Source organism: Cydia amplana, chromosome Z, assembly GCF_948474715.1.
Source record: "Cydia amplana chromosome Z, ilCydAmpl1.1, whole genome shotgun sequence".
Taxonomy (NCBI): domain Eukaryota; kingdom Metazoa; phylum Arthropoda; class Insecta; order Lepidoptera; family Tortricidae; genus Cydia; species Cydia amplana.
The window spans coordinates 3,905,707-3,923,992 of record NC_086096.1 but is presented as its reverse complement, the minus strand read 5'-3'; the positions used below and the strand labels follow the sequence as shown (position 1 = coordinate 3,923,992).

The 18,286-nt window shown below is 36.7% G+C and overlaps 1 protein-coding gene across 1 annotated transcript in view; it reads right to left on the bottom strand.

The window, feature by feature from the left end:
* LOC134660941 (anion exchange protein 3) overlaps positions 1–18,056 on the bottom strand; it is a 92,834-nt gene extending 74,778 nt beyond the window's left edge. Inside the window, exon 1 of the mRNA XM_063516828.1 lies at positions 17,884–18,056. Within this exon, the coding sequence (XP_063372898.1) occupies positions 17,884–17,934 (51 nt within the window). The 5' untranslated portion in view covers positions 17,935–18,056. The remainder of the gene's footprint in view (positions 1–17,883) is intronic.
* Between the last annotated feature and the right edge of the window lie 230 nt (positions 18,057–18,286).

Here is an 18,286-nt window from a genome sequence, read left to right as displayed (position 1 = left end):
TGATGCCGATCCATGAGGAATCGAGGGAACTCCTCAAATCTTGTAGCCATATGGCTATAAGATTTTCGTTATACCTACCTATTATATAATGATTTTTGTATGATCATTAATAAATCAAGCATTTACTTTAATAAAGTGACATTTGATGAAGTGGTTCTAATTGAAACGGAATGTAAATTTTAAAGCAAATTGGGCCTTGCGAGATTATACATTATATATTATTTAAATAAAGACGCAGTACCAAATGGTCGTATCTCTTTAAAATAAGACTCAAATTGCCTTGACTGTGCTCAGGGCCAAAGCCTCGCCACAGATTCGCAACGAGACATAAGATACCTACCTACTTTTATTATCATTCGGATATTCGGTTGTACTTATCTGTGTTAACAGCCTAATCTGTGTAAATTCCATTATGGTACTTTAATCTGGGCTATCTAAAGATAATAGTGTTCGGTGAGACTTACTGTGTCAATAGACGGAAGAAAAATAAAGATAAATATTTGTAGTATGTATAAGTAATCGTGTTCCTTAAATTGTTTGTGGATTTCGGCTAGTTTTATTAGGTTTCACCACCAGTTTAATCCAAATTCAGGGCATGGTTGACTGAAAAATCGCTTTGCTACAGGTAGCTAAAAGTACATCCGTTCGGCCCTAATTTTGGGGAAAGCCATAAGCCGCGCGTGGCGCTGTCGCCACCTAGCGGCCATATCTGTGCTGATCGTAACAGACGCGTTTTGTTAGAGAGTGAGTCTTCTGTACTTAGTAAGTAGGTACTATTATTTATTCTGTGGTGCTAGAGAGCCAAACGGCCACAAAACCCTCTCCACAGCCGTTCATTTCATATGTATTCGAAATATTGATCATGTATTTCTAGTACCTAACCAAATAACTTCGATATCGATTGCATTTAGTTAGCTATTGCTCGTATTGAGCTCGAATTAAATATATATATCCCTTAGGGCGTCGGCTAGCTGGCGCACCTGCACGGAGCGGGCGGCCTAGACAAGATGACAATCGCTTGCGCTTCGCCATCGAGTCGCTTTGTGTCTCTCATCACTCTTCCATACTTCCATATTGGTGTGACAGTGACAGTTGCGTCGTTAGCGATTGGCATGTTGTCTACGCGCATTCATGTAGGTAAAATCCGTCGCACGCGCTTGCGCCAGGTACGTTAAAGCGATATATCCTAGGATAGCGGAGCCGTTATATAGCGGCCGTCTCCATACAAAATAATACGGCTAAATATGGATGTAGTAGAATTATATATGGAGACGGCCGCTATACGACGGCGCCGGTATCCTAGAAAACCAGAGCTTTACTGCAGTGCCTAAACACGGCAGTGCCCCCGCCAAGTCGAGCAAAACAAAGAGGCACGGCCGTACCATCCTTTTCTCGATACTGATTTTCGTTAACCCACTCACCCGCTCCGTGCTAACGCGTCAGCTAGCGGACGCCATCACCAACACCAATCAACTACTTACATACACTCATATATTATGTACGCAGTAACCGCCGAGTGTGCGTGAAATTGCCCGTTTATATTCAGTAGAATGCCAAGTTCATTACCAGTAACAGCAGAAATAATCGATCATGAAAAATTTAGTTAGAGATTACAAGGAGCTGGGTTCTGATTTAACAACTGGGTACTGTTTTGAATCTCACGCAAGACTTTCACTTGTTTTTTCATGCACCAATCAGCGTGAGCAATCTTCAAGCTCGCATCAAAATAAGATCAAAACCGTAACAAATATTAATATCTGAATCGGGCTTTTAGATTGCGAAGAGCGTGAAGGTACGACGTAGAAAATTAGAAAAGTGCATATTTGTTTCAATGCAACACAATAATAAATTAATAATGTATAGCATTTTCAAGCTTGATAATAGAAAATCACAGCCTCAGGGGGGGCTAGCCAAGACGACAATTCATACATCGACCGCCAACCGCTATGAAAAGTCAGGTGACGATTTCCATACATTATACTTATTTAAGTTTCGATTATCGTTTTCTAACAACGATTGTAGTGGTATGGTAAATAGTGATCAAATAAACGTCACATAGCATTGACCAAGATTCCGTGATCGATATATTAATGCACAAAGACTCAGTTAATAAAATTCACACTTCACGTGTCACATTCGGTTTATAATGGTTTTCGCGAAATATGTTTTCCTTTATTATTATGATGAGTTGTTGACGCATTATTGGTAGATTAGAACCACACAGTAGGGCTAAGATGGCCGGCTCTTTATCATTTGTCACCATGGCTGTCCCGTTCTAACAAATATGTAAGTGCGAAAGTGACGCATAGCATGACAGGTGATAAAAATGCGACCATGATAGCTAGGGGCCGATTTTTGAATTTCGATCGCTCGATTTTGTCACTCGAAAATCGGTAGAAAACGGCGAAATGGTATTTTTTTATGTACCGACGAAAAGACAGCCCTGTGTGCCTATTACGCATATGCACACGCATGGCTACAGTATGGCATAGTCTTATGGGGAAATAGTTGCTATGCATCAAAATTATTTTTACTTCAAAAACGGTGCCTTCGAATTATTGCAAACATAGGTATTATGACAAGCTGTAAGGAGTACTTCATTCAACATAATATCTTTACCGTCGTTATACATTTTAGAAGTAAGCACAATCGATAAAAACAACATTTCCCTTTTCCCGCAGTACTCTCGTCCATCTAACTTACGACCCAATACAAGATTAGCCCGCCCTAACTCAAACATAAAAATGATCCACTCTGGTCCATGTCATGTCAGTCAATATATATAATAAAATTCCAAAGTCAATACAGGTGGAAACAAACATAAATAGATTTAAAGTGCAATTAAAGCGATATCTAATTAGCAAAGCATATTATTGTATCCAAGATTTTTTAAGTGAGATCTAGATGTTTAGTTTAGTTTTAGTTAGTCTGTTAAGTTGCTATACCCTCGCAGGGTTCATGTTGAAACTGTACTTAGCCCTAAGATCCTCTGTACACATGAAATGCAATAAAATATATGAGTATGAGTATGAGTATGAGTAGCTGTCACGTAAAATGTTTGTAGACAACTTTTGCGTATAAATTTATTTAGAAAGGTACCATTTAAATAATAAAAATACGGTAAAAACATATTTCTTCAATTATTTTTTCAATTGACCCACCTAAAAGAGACTTGAAGGTACCTACAGTCATCTGCAACAATATATATGTTACACAACGAAGGGCGCAAAAATATCTGCTACGATCTTATTTGTAGAGCCATAAGAGCGTGTCACATATTTTTGCGGCCTTCGAAGAGTAACATACATACTATTGCAGGTGACTGTACCGTCCTCTGTATTGGTGGTAACGATATGAATATGAAATATGAATATGGTATGGACATATTACAAGTAGCTATACCACGAGTTGACAGTTGATGTTAACGTTAGTGACTGCGTAAACTCGATCACAGTCCATCTCGCTTGCACTGATATATAAATAAAATAAATAAATAAATAAAAAGTCATTTATTGTCGCAAAACACAGTAACAAAATAAAACAAAAGGAAAAAGAAAAAAGAAACAATAAGCACATAATTTTAAGTCCAATAGGGTTGCTGACTGTATAAATATATATATATATTTATACAGTCAGCAACCCAACTGTTTAATTATAACTATGTAGAAGGAGGAGTTAATTTGAACGTGACGTCGTGCGTACGTTTCATATTACACTAGTATCTAACCGTTACGACAGTTCGAGAAAAAAAAAAAGAACTTGATTTGACCTGACAGTCAACCACCCTATAAGGGCAATAAGCATTAATTACAGCAGCAGTAAAGTAGCGATAAGTATAAATACATCTATTAATAACTACTTATCTAATAGGTATAACATTTAGAACTATTTGTTAACATATAAATACCTACTATTTAAGTGCGACAATAGGCTCGGGACTCAGCTTGTGCCGCGAGTCAGGTGACTGCACAGCGCTGTTTTTCAGCCCGTACCTGTCTCTTTGCGTATATAAAAGAAAATATGAATTGCTAGCTATAGGGGAATACATGCCTTCATAGCCTGTATTAACATTTAAGTAGGTGTTCATTTAAATCTAAATTTCAATTTTCTACCTATAGAAATATTTGTTCACGTCCAGCAATGGGGCCCTAATATGTTTTACTTTAATTTGATTTACATTTAGGTAAGTGTACATTGTTATGCAACTAATCATCGTTCACATTATTGTTCCCTTAAAAGAATTCTTTTAACATTATTTTTGAAGGTTGGTAATGACATATTAGTACGGAGAGGGGGTGGTAAATCATTCCATATTTTCGAGGCACGATAGCTAAAACTTCCTTGGAACCCTATAAATTTATGCTTTGGTACAATTAACTTATTAACATGCATACTTCGAAGTCTTCGAACTCCTCGGTCTTTATCTTTTGGCCATCTAAGCTTTTTAAACAAATACTCAGGTCTGCGAGTTTGAACAATTTTATATACCTGTGTTGCTAGATGTACATGCCTCCGCGCCGCCATTTTTAGGGATTTCTTTTCATTAAAGAAAGGCGTGACATGCGCGCGCTTTGGCACGTTGTAACAGAATCTAGCACACGCGTTCTGTACCCGTTGAATAGTTCGTGCGGTCTTCGCATATAGCCGGGGCCCATAGACTATATCGCAATAGTTAAAGTGTGACAAAACTAAGGCTTCAACAAGGGTTTCTCGTACCTTTTCTGACAAGTGCTCCCTTAAAGTATAAAGGGTCTTTAAACGATAAAATGCGTTTCTAACCTTATTATTGACAAATGCAGCGAAAATTATCAGCATTACATTTTAAAAGACTCTGTTTAATGTTATTTTAACCGGGAAGCCAGCTATACCTGTCTGCCCTTGCCATTGGATTACATAAAGTCTCTAAAAGAGTAGACAAATAAAACTCAAAAGAGTTATAATCAGATTACCGGATGGACAGCGACGCGTTTAGTCACCCTGCTACTCTGTAAATTACTTATAATATTATCTCCCTTTCCACGTTACGAGCATGTGTGTTGAAAAATAAAAGATTACATTCGCCATCCATTCTCATCCTTCGTAAAAACGAACACTAAGAAGTGGACCAGTTTGTTTGCGCATATTTTCGATAGTGTGCATGTTTATTCGGCAACATAAGAAAGGGCCTATCCTTACTTTTGAAATCTTTGTCGCCATCAGATATATCGGAGCGGCCAAAGCGCTCACAAATATGTGATCCGCCTGTTGAAAATCTATCTGGAAAGCGTCTCTTCTTTACCTAAGGCCCACTTGCACCATCCCACTAACCCGAGGTTAAGCGATTAAACTAGTGTCAAATTGTACTGGTAACCATGGTAACTCCAGGTTTAACTGGTTAACCCCGGGTTAGTGAAATGGTGCAAGTGGGTCTAAGTGAGCTAGCAGTAAGCTTTTAGCAGGGCTCTGTACGGCTACCATCAGTTTGGCACTGACATAAACGCCATCGAGAACGTATTTTACTTTCTATACATCTCGCTCGTACTCGCATATAAGTGCAAACGAGATGTATAGAAAGTAAATTACGTTCTCGAAAGCGTTTATGTCAGTTTTGACACTGTCAGTGACTCATGGTACGGGCTCTGTTCGCTCTAACAACGTCAGATAGCTCATTAGAGGATAGAAGCCATCCTCTGCCTCTGCTTGTGCCTCTCTTGGTTTTGGATCAGTTTGGTGTCCGTCCGTGCGTCCGTCTGTCTGTCTGTCAAGACCCTTTATCTTGGAAACGCGTGGAGGTACCGAGTTGAAATTAAAACCATACCTAATTATTCTTAGGTTTATAGTCCCTTGAAGAATCAAACTTCTATAAGTTAACGTAAAAAAAAAATAAGTACATAAAGTGTCATTCAATAGAACTTGCTTACAATGTAAACAAAAGTTACTAGTAAATTGACATTTAGTGTCAATTTTAGTATGGCGGTTTGTTTACATAGTTAGCAAGTTCTATTGAATGACATTTTACCTACCTACGGCTGTTTATGCCGCAAAAAACGTATATTTCGACACGAAATCAAAATTTATAGGGTACTTCCCGTTGACCTGGAACTATGAAATTTGGCAAATAATATTGTCACTACAAGTACAGGGAAAAATGTCAAAACTATAAATTAAATTTGCACGGAACCCTCGGTGGCCGAGTCCTACTTGCACTTGGCCGGTTTTTCTTATATAAATAAACTATATATAATTTTACAATGTATAGTCTTATATAATCTATATGAAACTACTTCGCTCTGGGTGTCTAGTATATTATAATTTATTCAAGAAGCGTGGGCTCCAATAAAGGATGGTGATATATGTACTTGACGGTATATAAATAACTCGTCGAATGCATTACAAATGATTATATTATCTTGTAGTGCGGTCCCCAACATATAGAGTTAGTACATTGAGCAAAGAGGGGGGTAAGAAAATTTTGCAGACGAGGTCTTTAGATTAGATGTACGGCAGCCGCAGGCTAGAGGGCATTAAAGACTCGAGTTTGCAATATTCTTACCTCTGGAACCTATACTTTACCCATGAACTGTCACTGTCGCACTAATATAGGAGAGTGATAGAGATCAAAGCGTTTCGTAATCGTAGCGATAGCTGTCACTTTGGCTAGGCCGATTGGACCGCAGTATCGTAGGAGGTAGCGAAGATTCTTAAAAAGAACTAAATAGGTACACATAACAACAACCAAAGCAGTTATCTTTGCTTAAATGCAACATTACAATAGACGATTTAAATCCTACAACTGTGCAGTAATAAATACGCGTTACTGTACATAATTCATTCGTAAATTAGACAATAAAACCTAGAGGTAACTAGTAAGTACTAAGTTCTTTGTGGCCGCATTTAATTGGCTGTGTGTATTTAAAACAATACAGTGAGTGGTGTTATTTGCTTTTGTATGGTGAACTAGTTCAGACTGTTCAGTCACGGTCGTAATAAATAGAGAATTTAGGAAAAATGTATACGTAGGTAATTATGTGTCGTTGTGGCGTACACTGTCAAAGAAACCTTATATACTTGAAACTATGGCAAATATTCCCATGAACAGGGTATTTTCCTACTAGTCGAGTCAGTTACTTTTTTAGAACTGTCAAAACTATTTGCTAATATGCAATTTATATGAAACATTACATTACTTTTTATATTTCTATCCGATTTATTAAATAGAACTTGTACTTATTTAAAAATAACTCCTATCTGTGTTTTTCTCTCAGAAAAATCTCAAGAAAACAGTAAAGTTGTTATTAAACGCGACTAATTAGATAATCTAAATTCTAAAGTCACTACTATAACAGAAATAAATGCGTACAATATTTTCTTCAGTTTCCACGATTAGTTCCGTTAAAATTGTATTATTTTTATGTTAAATTCACCAACACGTAAAGTAATGGTATGTTTTCGAAACTAACACTTTTAAGCGCTATTTTTTCGGTCCGCTTGGCAACTAATCCGAAGAATTAGCGCAGGCACTAATTTTTACGAAAGCGACTGCCAGTGCCATCTGACCTTCCAATCCAAAGGGGAAACTAGGCCTTATGAGGATTAGTCCGGTTTCCTCACGATGTTTTCCTTCACCGAAAAGAGACTGGAAATAAATAATATATGTACCTTGACCATTAACTTTTAATGTATTGTCCACAGAAGTGACCTTTTCTGAAATATGTTTGACCGTAAAAACCAATTGGTAGTCTAATAAATATCTTACAAAAAATAGAATAAATCATTAAATTACGTGGAGAACAAGCTGCCGCGAGTTTCTAGCCTTGTATATGTTATACTGCGTTATATCAATATCAAACTCGATTTTACATAAACATACACGTGATTATACGCAAAAATGTTACACCTTCAGCCCACTCTTCAAGGCGCAAAAATAAATCAGTGAGTACAAGTTTTGTACAATCGGCAGCATAAAGGATGACTCACGTAACTCACGTTAGACCGGGCCGGAGCTTCCGTTTTCTATGGAAAGCACCACGTGATCACCGATCAGCCGTTATAGAAAATGACATGTCGGACGCCTCGGCCCGGGCCCGGCCCGGTCTAGCGTGAGTCATCCTTAAATCGCTAAGCGGGCGAGGTATTCACATATAATTAACCAAATAATATCATTTATCCAGTTCTGACGATGGAATCCATGAGTAATCGATGGAACTCCTGTTTTAATCAACAAGTCAAGCATATACATTTAAAAAAGTGACATTTGAGGAAGTGGAACTGCTGATGATGATCAGAACGGAACTCTTCTACGACGCATAGTTCACGTTTGGCGATTTGTCCTCTTCGTTATGTTTGTTAAGCATGTTAAGTTTTTAAGCCACATTTTTGTCAAGCTTGATTTCTGATGATAGTAGTTAGAGAAGTCGGTTTTTTTTCTTTTAAAGATTATTTCTTTTCGTTAGGCGTTTGTCGATCAGCGATTTGGGTATTAATTCGGTATTCGAACACGGATCGGTATTTACAAGCTTATTAGGATTACCTCCACCCTGCACTAGCGCCATGTTTTTGTTGTTGCTTATTCTGTTTTTTTATAATTCTATATTTTTGATAATTAAACGTGATTCGATTTCATTATTAGGATTTTTGTTGTTATATTTAGGCTGTTTAGAATATACTTATGAACGCGTTTGAAGATCTCCTTAGAGCTTTTGGCCGGAATAAATACGAAATCCCAATGTCGAACAAAAGAACAGAATAGAATAGAATAGAATATAAATAATTTGTCTTTTAATGTCTCAATAAATAAATTTATTTATAGTACTTACAAATAATTTTATTCGTGAGCACAACACCAAAATAGAAAATTATAAATAACAAAGAATAAAATGATAAAATGCCACGAAAAGATGTATTATACCTACGTAATTCTCCGTTATGTTACGAAAATATCATACCGTAAAATTGCGCTTACCTATATTGTACATTGTACCGTGTAGGGAAAACCACGAAATTTTATCGAATTCTGATGAAAAATAGACGTGTAGTGGAAGATTTTTAGGACATACGGTTTGGCGCTTAAGTACATGTATTGAACTGAATAGGGAACTCTTCCACCAAAATTTATCGAAATCTGCCAAAAAAATCGACAACATAATAAAAATCTGTGTACTATATATTTGATTTTTATTTCGAATCCAATCAGTCTTAACTTGGAATGACCCCAATGTGTCGTACAATACCGAAGGCCTAAACCCAGACAGAATCAATTTCCAACCGAACTGTACACCCCCCTCCCATCCCTGCTACCTTCCGTATGGACGAAATACCTACGAATTGAATTCTTGCGGGATAAATTATCTGTAGGTACATCTCATCTCATTAGCACAGAATAAGTAATAGTATTATCATCATACCCCGGCCGGCGAGAGCAAAAATGCGTCTGCTCCTAGTGCTTAATTAAATATCGACTATTCTATCGACATATGGATGTCGATAGAATAGTCGACTTTTAATTAAGCACAATTTTTTTTTCTTTTAAACTGAGCCATTAGTATTTGTTATTTATTTCAACTTGATACCTCCACGCGTTTCTAAGAACAACCCTAAAACAATTTTAAACTGAATAAATACAAACACTTGGTTTTAATTTTGTTTACAACAATAATTAATACTTCTGCATATCATAACGGTGGTCCAGTACATCGTGTTGTTTTTATCGACATCGACCAAAGTGTGTGTCCTCGCACTATTAAGCTGTCAACGCATTTTTGCTCTCGCCGGCCGGGGTATGATTATCATACAGAACGGACACGCACCGCCCCGCCCTGATTCGGATTACCTCGCCCGCGACAGGCCGCGACATGAATGTGCGTAAGTCGCTCTACTGAGATTCCGTCAGGATTCCGTCAGAAACTCAATGACGCGTGTACAGACGTGCCGCGCACACATATAAACGCAAATCATTTTTGATGTATGGCGTGTCCGCCCTGTGTCATTAGTAATCCGACCAACCTAAAGGGGCCCCAATGATTAACAGTCCGCCGGAATATATCGGCCTGTCAGTTAGAACAAAAAGTTGACAGCGAACAAGTGACAGGCCGATATCGTCCGGCGGACTGGTAATCAGTGGACCCCTTTACTCTTAAAAAGAAGAATCTGTAGCACATAGGTTACCTATGTAGGTATTTACTTATTAAAGCGGTATTGTCTTTCATGAAACATGATACTTAGGACGAATTATTTATCCCCTGGCGGGTTGTACTTAGTTTTACCTCTTGTACAACAGCTTTTATTCAATTTACCTTACCTATAATTAGATAAGCATCAGCCATGAGCCATGACTGTTACATTAAGATTTAAGAGCAACCGAACCTGCTGACAATTTTTGTCACAACAAAAGGCCGCAAAGATATGAGACACGCTCTTTTGGCTCTGAAAATAAGATCGTGTCATAGATTTATTGCGGCCTTCGTTGTGTAACATATTATTGCAGGTGACTGTACCGGAGACGCTTCGCGCTCATTCGGTTAAAAAAAAAAACAGATTAAAAACAGCTAAGGACTTAAAAGATTTTTTTAATGCTACGTTTTTAATGAAAAGTCTGATGCAAAAATATTTTATGAAATACAACCCATTGCATATTTACCCCCTACACCCACCCTCGTCTCCCCCCTTTAGTATGTTACTAGGAACTAGGAAGTCGGTGTCTGTGGTACAAATTACTGACCATTTGTATGCTCTATTGCTAGGACGTAAGGTCTAATTAATATTGTTTAAGTGTTGTGGTTAATAGTATGAGCTTTGTTATTGAGCAGTATTTGTATACCTACTAATTGTGCAGAGATATAATTTATTTTAACTAGGAAATTAAGGGGAAACATAGATAGTTATTTTTCCATACAAACGTTCTCGACATTTTCCGCTCAGGAGTCTCGATTTTGGCCCTAGATGAATAATTAGGGTTCCGTATCAAAAAGGTACAAAAGGAACTCTTATGGTGTGACTCTGTCCGTCCGTCAGTAACACGTTGCTAGAAATTGTAATACAAAGAAATTAGAGCGACTTGAATTTTTACATTCATAGCTAATTACCTATGTATTTACGTGAATATTCATGTACCTAATTTAAGCATGGTAGTTTTAAAATGAGAGCATAAGTTCGTTTGTATGGGAGCGGTTTTTTGGTGGCGGGTTGCTGTGGCTTTAAAGATTGATGGTGGCAACCAAGGATAGTGCCCAACGCTGGGACATGGACGTTTCTGCGTGAATATTAACTGTAAAATCTGTTTCTTCAAAATCGTGGCAAAATTTCCACAAATATTAGCGAACGTGACGCGACGCGAGCTGTCAATAAGATATCCTTCACATATCACATCATATCTTGTTGATATTACCGAAATATTGAAGGTTACGGATAAGTCTTGATCGAGGACCATCGCGTAGGTACTGAGATATAGCACCATGTTAAGGCGACGTACTCTTTTAGGTCGACGACGGCGGAACGTTTAGAAACTTTCTACGTGAAAAGTCATGATATTTTAAGATATCATTGAGAAAATTTACGAGACAGATTTAATTTAACCTCTGGCATCCCACGGTCTCAACACCTACTACATATTAACTCTCGTGTCGAATGATAATCCTTAATGACAGTTCACGACGAGCTGTCAAATTTTTATAGACGTTTTGGAAGTTTAGCAGACCTGTCAATTTATTTATATATTTAACATTTTAAGTAAGAAAATTACGGTAAAACATATTCTTTCAATAATTTTTAAATTAAGCACAATCATAATCTTTAATAGAAAAAAACCGACTTCTCTAACTACTAGCCTGGACCCACTTAACGGCGCTTATACTTTATTTGGTAATATATATACATTTTATGGTAATCATATAGTGGTTTGTTTAGTTTAGGTATCATAGTGGTTTTCCGGATCAAGGTCCGGGTCCGTGTCCGGATCCGGGTCCGAGTCCGAGTACGGGTCCGAGTCCGAGTACGGGTCCGAGTCCGGAGTCCGGGGCCCAGTCCAAGTCAAAATCGAAATTCAGAATCACAAAACGTGTACTATGCGTCGTTGAAGAGTTCCGTTCTGATCATCATCAGCAGTTCCACTTCATCAAATGTCACTTTTTTAAATGTATATGCTTGATTTGTTGATAAAAACACAATAATCACTATATGTATGTCTTTAAGATTTGAGGAGCTCCCTCGATTACTCATGGATCCCATCATCAGAACTGGGTTTTGACAAAAACGGGACCAATCTGTATGCATATACATACAATCAAAAAAAAAATTTCAAAATCGGTCCAGTAATGACGGAGATATGGAGTAACAAACATTAAAAAAAAATAAAAAAAAAACATACAACCGAATTGATAACCTCCTCCTTTTAGATTTGGAAGTCGGTTAAAATAGTAGTTTATGCAACAGTGATATAATAAGGGTTCTTAAAATTCAAGGGTCGAAGTTACAAAACGAGACGTAGTCGAGTTTTGTAAAAAAAGACCCGAGAATTTTAAGAACCAATTATGAGCTGTTGCATACATTACTTTTTCTATGACAGCTGCAGCTAAAAAAAAAAAGTTATTATTAAAAAAAAAAAGAGTTATTATTAAAAAAAAAAAGAGATTATTAAAAAAAAAGAGTTATTATTAAAAAAAAAGAGTTATTATTAAAAAAAAAGAGTTACTATTTAAAAAAAAAGAGTTATTATTAAAAAAAAATTGAGTTATTATTAAAAAAAAAAGAGTTATTATTGTAAATGAAAACATACCTCTTTCAATCAAGATGATCGGAACTTGTATCTTTAAAAAAAATAAAGCAGTTGTATTATACTCATAAGATGACTGCTAGCAGTCATCTTATGAGCCTATAGACAAAGCATTCAAATGACATTGCTTTAGATATCACTGTCAGTCATTTAATTGACACATTTAAGTGCTGGAGTAGAAAAAGAGACTTTAAACAACTGACGCGAAAGGTGTATGGTACTAATTATGAAATTTGAATCATTGTCAAATGGAACAGAGTTGCTTTTTCCTTCGTTCGATTTTAAAATACAAATTCAACGCCATTCCACAATAAATAAATAGATAATAAATAAATATAAATATTATAGGGACATATTTACACAAATTCCCACTAAGTCCCACGGTAAGCTCAAGAAAGCTTATGCTGTGACAATACTATTGATTCAAATTTTACCGCCAGTTTTTCTTGTATGGTGGACCACTAAAGATTAAAATTTTATAGAACTTTCTGATTATGTCAATGATAAAAAAATAATATTATTAAACAAACAACGTTTAATTCAAGCACGGAAGTGTCTAGATCTAGACTAACTTCAACGGCAACATCTGAGCCTTAAGCTACAAACCGATAAACACTTGAGGTGCGTAATAAAATGATTACTACTGTTTTCTGAAATAAAACAAGTACCTACGTTATTACATAATGGCGGGTTTTGTGGCGCGAATCTAAAAGTACAGTCAGCAGCAATATTTGCTAAGCGAGCGAGGTGATCAAAATAATCTTGACGCGACTTTATTGTTAAGAGCCCATCAACGTGCACACTAGCGCCACTGCTAAATAATCGTGATTATTTAAATTTAACGAAAGATATTTAAAAAAAGGGGGCCGCTACGTACTGTATCTTGTATTAAAGTATCTTTTGAATACATCTAACTAGTTTCTATGTTGCTGGATTCATCAATCTATGAACTCAAAACTAAAACGGCCGTTTTAACTTTGGACGCATAGATTGACGAAACCAGCAACATAGAAACTAGTTAGATGTATTCAAAAGGTACTTTAATACAAGATAGAGTACGTAGCGGCCCCCTTTTTTAAATATCTTTCGTTAAATTTAAATAATCACGATTATTTAGCAGTGGCGAGTGTGCACGTTGATGGGCTCTTAAGAGAATAAGAAGGCAGCAAGGTAATTATGAACACCTCGCCCGTTTAGCGACTTATGCTGCTTCTGTTTTATACAAAACGTTTGTCATCACTAGATATAGCAGCATAGTTGAAAGAATATTGAAATAAAAATATTTAAAAAAATTGAAACATGACTGAGCTTATCCTTAGTTTTACCTTAATTCAGCTGGAATTGGCAATATACAAACACGAAACAATACAAATAATAATATAATATCTTTTAATAACATAGGTATTATTATTGTCACATTTTTATAGATTTCATGACATAAGTAAATATTTCGAAGGATTAGGTTTGCTAGATTTCTTCTTCAATTCATGAATCTATTTCGCCTTAAGAAGTGACGGAAATTCCGATATAAAAACTCTCCTTACACAAGTTAATAAAAGACGAAAGCGCCGCCTTATTCAATCCGAGCAAAAATAAACTCGACGACGCTGTTACATGGTACAATTTTCATTAAAATTACAGAACGTAAATGTAAATACGATTTATAATCTGTAAGCCCCTTATTTCATCGAGTTTGTGTGAATGTAATGCTATTGTTTAGTTCTGAAGATGTCCTGCCAGCCTATTATGGATAGCTTTATCCATCTTTATCCATGTGATAAAATAACTGTCACTGTTTAACACCGTGGGAAAGAAAGTGACGGACACCGTTTTATCACGCTGTCACGTAGACAAGAACGACCATCATATCCGTACTGTTGTGTATACACACACTTGTGTATAAGTAGGTAGATGATGCAAACAGTCATTTGTTTTTTAAGATTGGTGGGTTGTTGCAATTTCAACCGGTGAAAAATGTCGTGTTATGAACAGACAAAAGTTTTTCTGGCAAAATAAAGTGATTGACAGAATTAAATATCGACATGTCTGTTATCGATGTTACCTTAAAGTTATAGATGATAGCTACCGTGAAATACACAACACATTCGATAGGTAATTTCTTATCTTTTGATATATTGGTAGTAGTACTACAGTTTACGTTTTAATTTTTAAGTAAGTACTAAATATGTAATAAAGAAATTATGTACCGCTTTGTAATTGATTTGCATTCTTGAAATTTTTCGGTAACTTACCCACAGCAAGTAGAAAAGTTAAGTACATCTTTTAAATATTAATCTATGACTTATCGATAACAGATTTATCGATGTCGAACACTCGTTTTTGCCACAAAAACTTCTATGTCTGGTTATGAATTTACACAATTTGTTTTGTATGATACGTTCTTTTTTACCTTGGTACGGAACCCTGAATACAAGTGCGAAAAGTAGAAAATTCACGAGTGGCGAAAGGGCGATAAATTAAATCACGGCCAAAGGGTGTTTGAATCATCACGAGTTGCCAATTACCTATTCGCACGTGTATCGTACAACATTACATATGGTCCTTTAAATTTTCGACAGAGGCACGTTAAGTGGTAATTACCGCATTACTGCGGTAAAGTAGCACCATATGTGCTGTTAAATAGATTTTATGTCACCGCTAGGCCCGCTTCGCGCGAAGAAAATCTCACTTCCTGGCCAAGGCAAGACGTAAAACTTTAGACAAACCACGGGCGGTAATTCGTAAAGCCCCAGATCGTATATTTATGGCCCACACCTTCGGTTCGGGCTACAAACACCTGCGATCTGGGTCATTTACTAATTCACCTCCCTAGGTATGTAATGTACTATTAAACCCACTGGCCTAGAGTTCAGATGTTTATGAGCACTCTGTCCGCTCCAATATATCTTCTCCGTTATACCTTACATGATCGCAATGCAAAGTATTTTCTAATAAAATCCATCTTTGTACAAACAGCTACACTCTTAACTGTCCATCGATGGACCTTATGCCTTTGGTAATAAGGTTTACGAACTGTCTGTTAACAGTGTGGGCCATGGTACAAAGAACTATGTAACCGTATAAAAGCCGTATCGATTCAAATTGCACTATTAACTAGGCAGGTAGGTGCATTGCGTTTACAGCGAATGAATTCATTAAGGCCTTGTCGCCTAATGACGACGGTATCACATTTTCATTAATAACTCAGTGTCACGTTCACTTTTTTCACAAGTGTAACCTGTATCCTTACCACGAGTTTGATACTGACATATTTGCTAGCGCCCGCGTTAACTAACTGACAATGCATTTCCTTTAAACTAACTTTGGTGCAAGCGAGAAACAGTGCGTTTGAGTTGACGCCTTGGAGGATATAATCAAACGGAGACGCCATGTCTGTAATTTTCTGTACAAAACCGTCTGCCGATTTTTGCGGGGGAGGGGAACGTCAAATGTATGCGTAACGTAAAAATAGCCATGTCAGATAAACGTCAGTCCATACATTGTGTATGACCGTTGGCCGCCTATTTTCGACAGAGGGGAAAGCCTGTTAATGGCTACTCCGTTTAGTTGTATCCTCCAAGGTTGACGCAGTCGCTAGCGTTTAAGACTTAAGGCCACGTAAAACTTATGGTGAGGGTACTGTAAATTTGACAAGTGATTGTAACAGCAGGTTACGATTTAGATCTGGATTTGTGTCAAAAGTGAAGTTTCTGGTTTATACCTGGGTTTTTAATGTAGGTAGGTACTAGAACTAATTATTTAAAAAAAATGTATATACCTGTACAATAAATTAAAAAAAAATACATTCGCTGTGCTCATTTATAATTACTAATCTGCCGTCGGAAAGTTTCCAGAAGTGTGTAATTCCCACTTGGAAAAACTTGGGAAACTTCTTCTTTTGTATGAGAATCTATATTTTCCATTTCCATAATGACTTTCCCTTGTGTTCTGTGAAATGTTCCTAAAATTTCCTACTACTTTTCTATTATTTTTAGAAAATTTGCACATCTGTAGTTAAAATGCTAAATAGTTTTATATTAGTTACAAGTATCTACATACTTAGGTAGGCTAATTATACAACGTGTAACCAACAAAACTTAAATACAATTCGTTCGAATGTAGATCCAATAAATTACAAGCAGGTTGTCATTAAATAGGTATTAAATTATGTGTACGGTTTATACAATGATGATGATGATGATGAAAATCATGCAAGGGCATGGCATTAACATCAGGCTCAAGTTTTGACTATACAGGATGACTTTAAACCTAACAATAAAATGTTTGGAATTATTCTTATTAATTAATTATCATTGAAGCCGACGTATTTTAGTTCCACCTTGGATACACATAGCGATCGATTTTTCAGTATAACAGTTTCATTTGTCAACGTATGAGCCAATACTTCTGTCAAGAACATTTCGTTTAATATTGATTAGAGCTCTGTTTTCATTGCCTCGTGTTTACACACATTTTTCCTGAAATTTTACACTTGCGTTACGAGCCAAGCTGTCACAGTCGTCACAGATGTATTCGTATTTTCTAAATACAGTACCGGCGCGATTCGGGAAATGAATTAGACATTCACTAGATATGAAATAGTAACGATATGTGACGTTCCACGGCAAAAGGTACCCTATGGCGGTTGGCGCTTACGCTATTATTAACGCCGCTCCAATATTATTGCGGCCATAAGGTACCTTTTTCCGTGGAACGTCACATATCGTTACTATTTCATATCTAGTGAATGTCTAATTCATTTTCCGAATCGCACCGTACCTATAAATACATTTACAGAATAGATATAGATATTTTGAAGTTAAATTAGAATCGGGAGCCATGATGAATGACTGAAGAAAGGGGAGGCCCTTGATTGAATCGTACAAAAAATAACACTTAATGATTAATGATACCCTTTTTCTAAGTGTTGCCAATAACGTATAAGGACCCCTAGATTTAAAAAATATAACCTTTAATAAATAGGAAGGCATCTAATCGATATCAAATATATCTGAACACAGCATTTTCAGTTCTTTCTGAGCACCTTGTTACAAGATTGACAACGACCGTATTTTTCAGGAGCTTTCACAAAATTTAACAACATACTCGTATTGTTTTAAACGTTACATAAAACTAACCTGAGAAGGCGCGAATCCCAGGAACGACAGTTTCCGCTTGCCCGAACTCATGGTTGTCACGTACGTACGTCCGTCGCGCGCGGAGGTCGCGGCTCGACTGATCGCCGCCGGCACCGGAAGGGCATGCGTGCGCGCTTACCTGAGGACGGAAAATTAGCTGTGAAAATTTCGGGGTGAGAATTATACGAGACGATAGTGGACGATCGCGTCTCCATACGAACGTAGCGTAGTCCCTATATTTTCCGCTCTGCATATTAACATTATACCTATGTTAACACAGCTCTTTCGTTTGATTTTTGCGATTTTTTACTTATTAACATATACATCAGTTGGGAGCTTTCAAACATTTGTACGGAATTTATTTTTCGCTGTACACTCTTATAATACCTAATCATAAAATGGA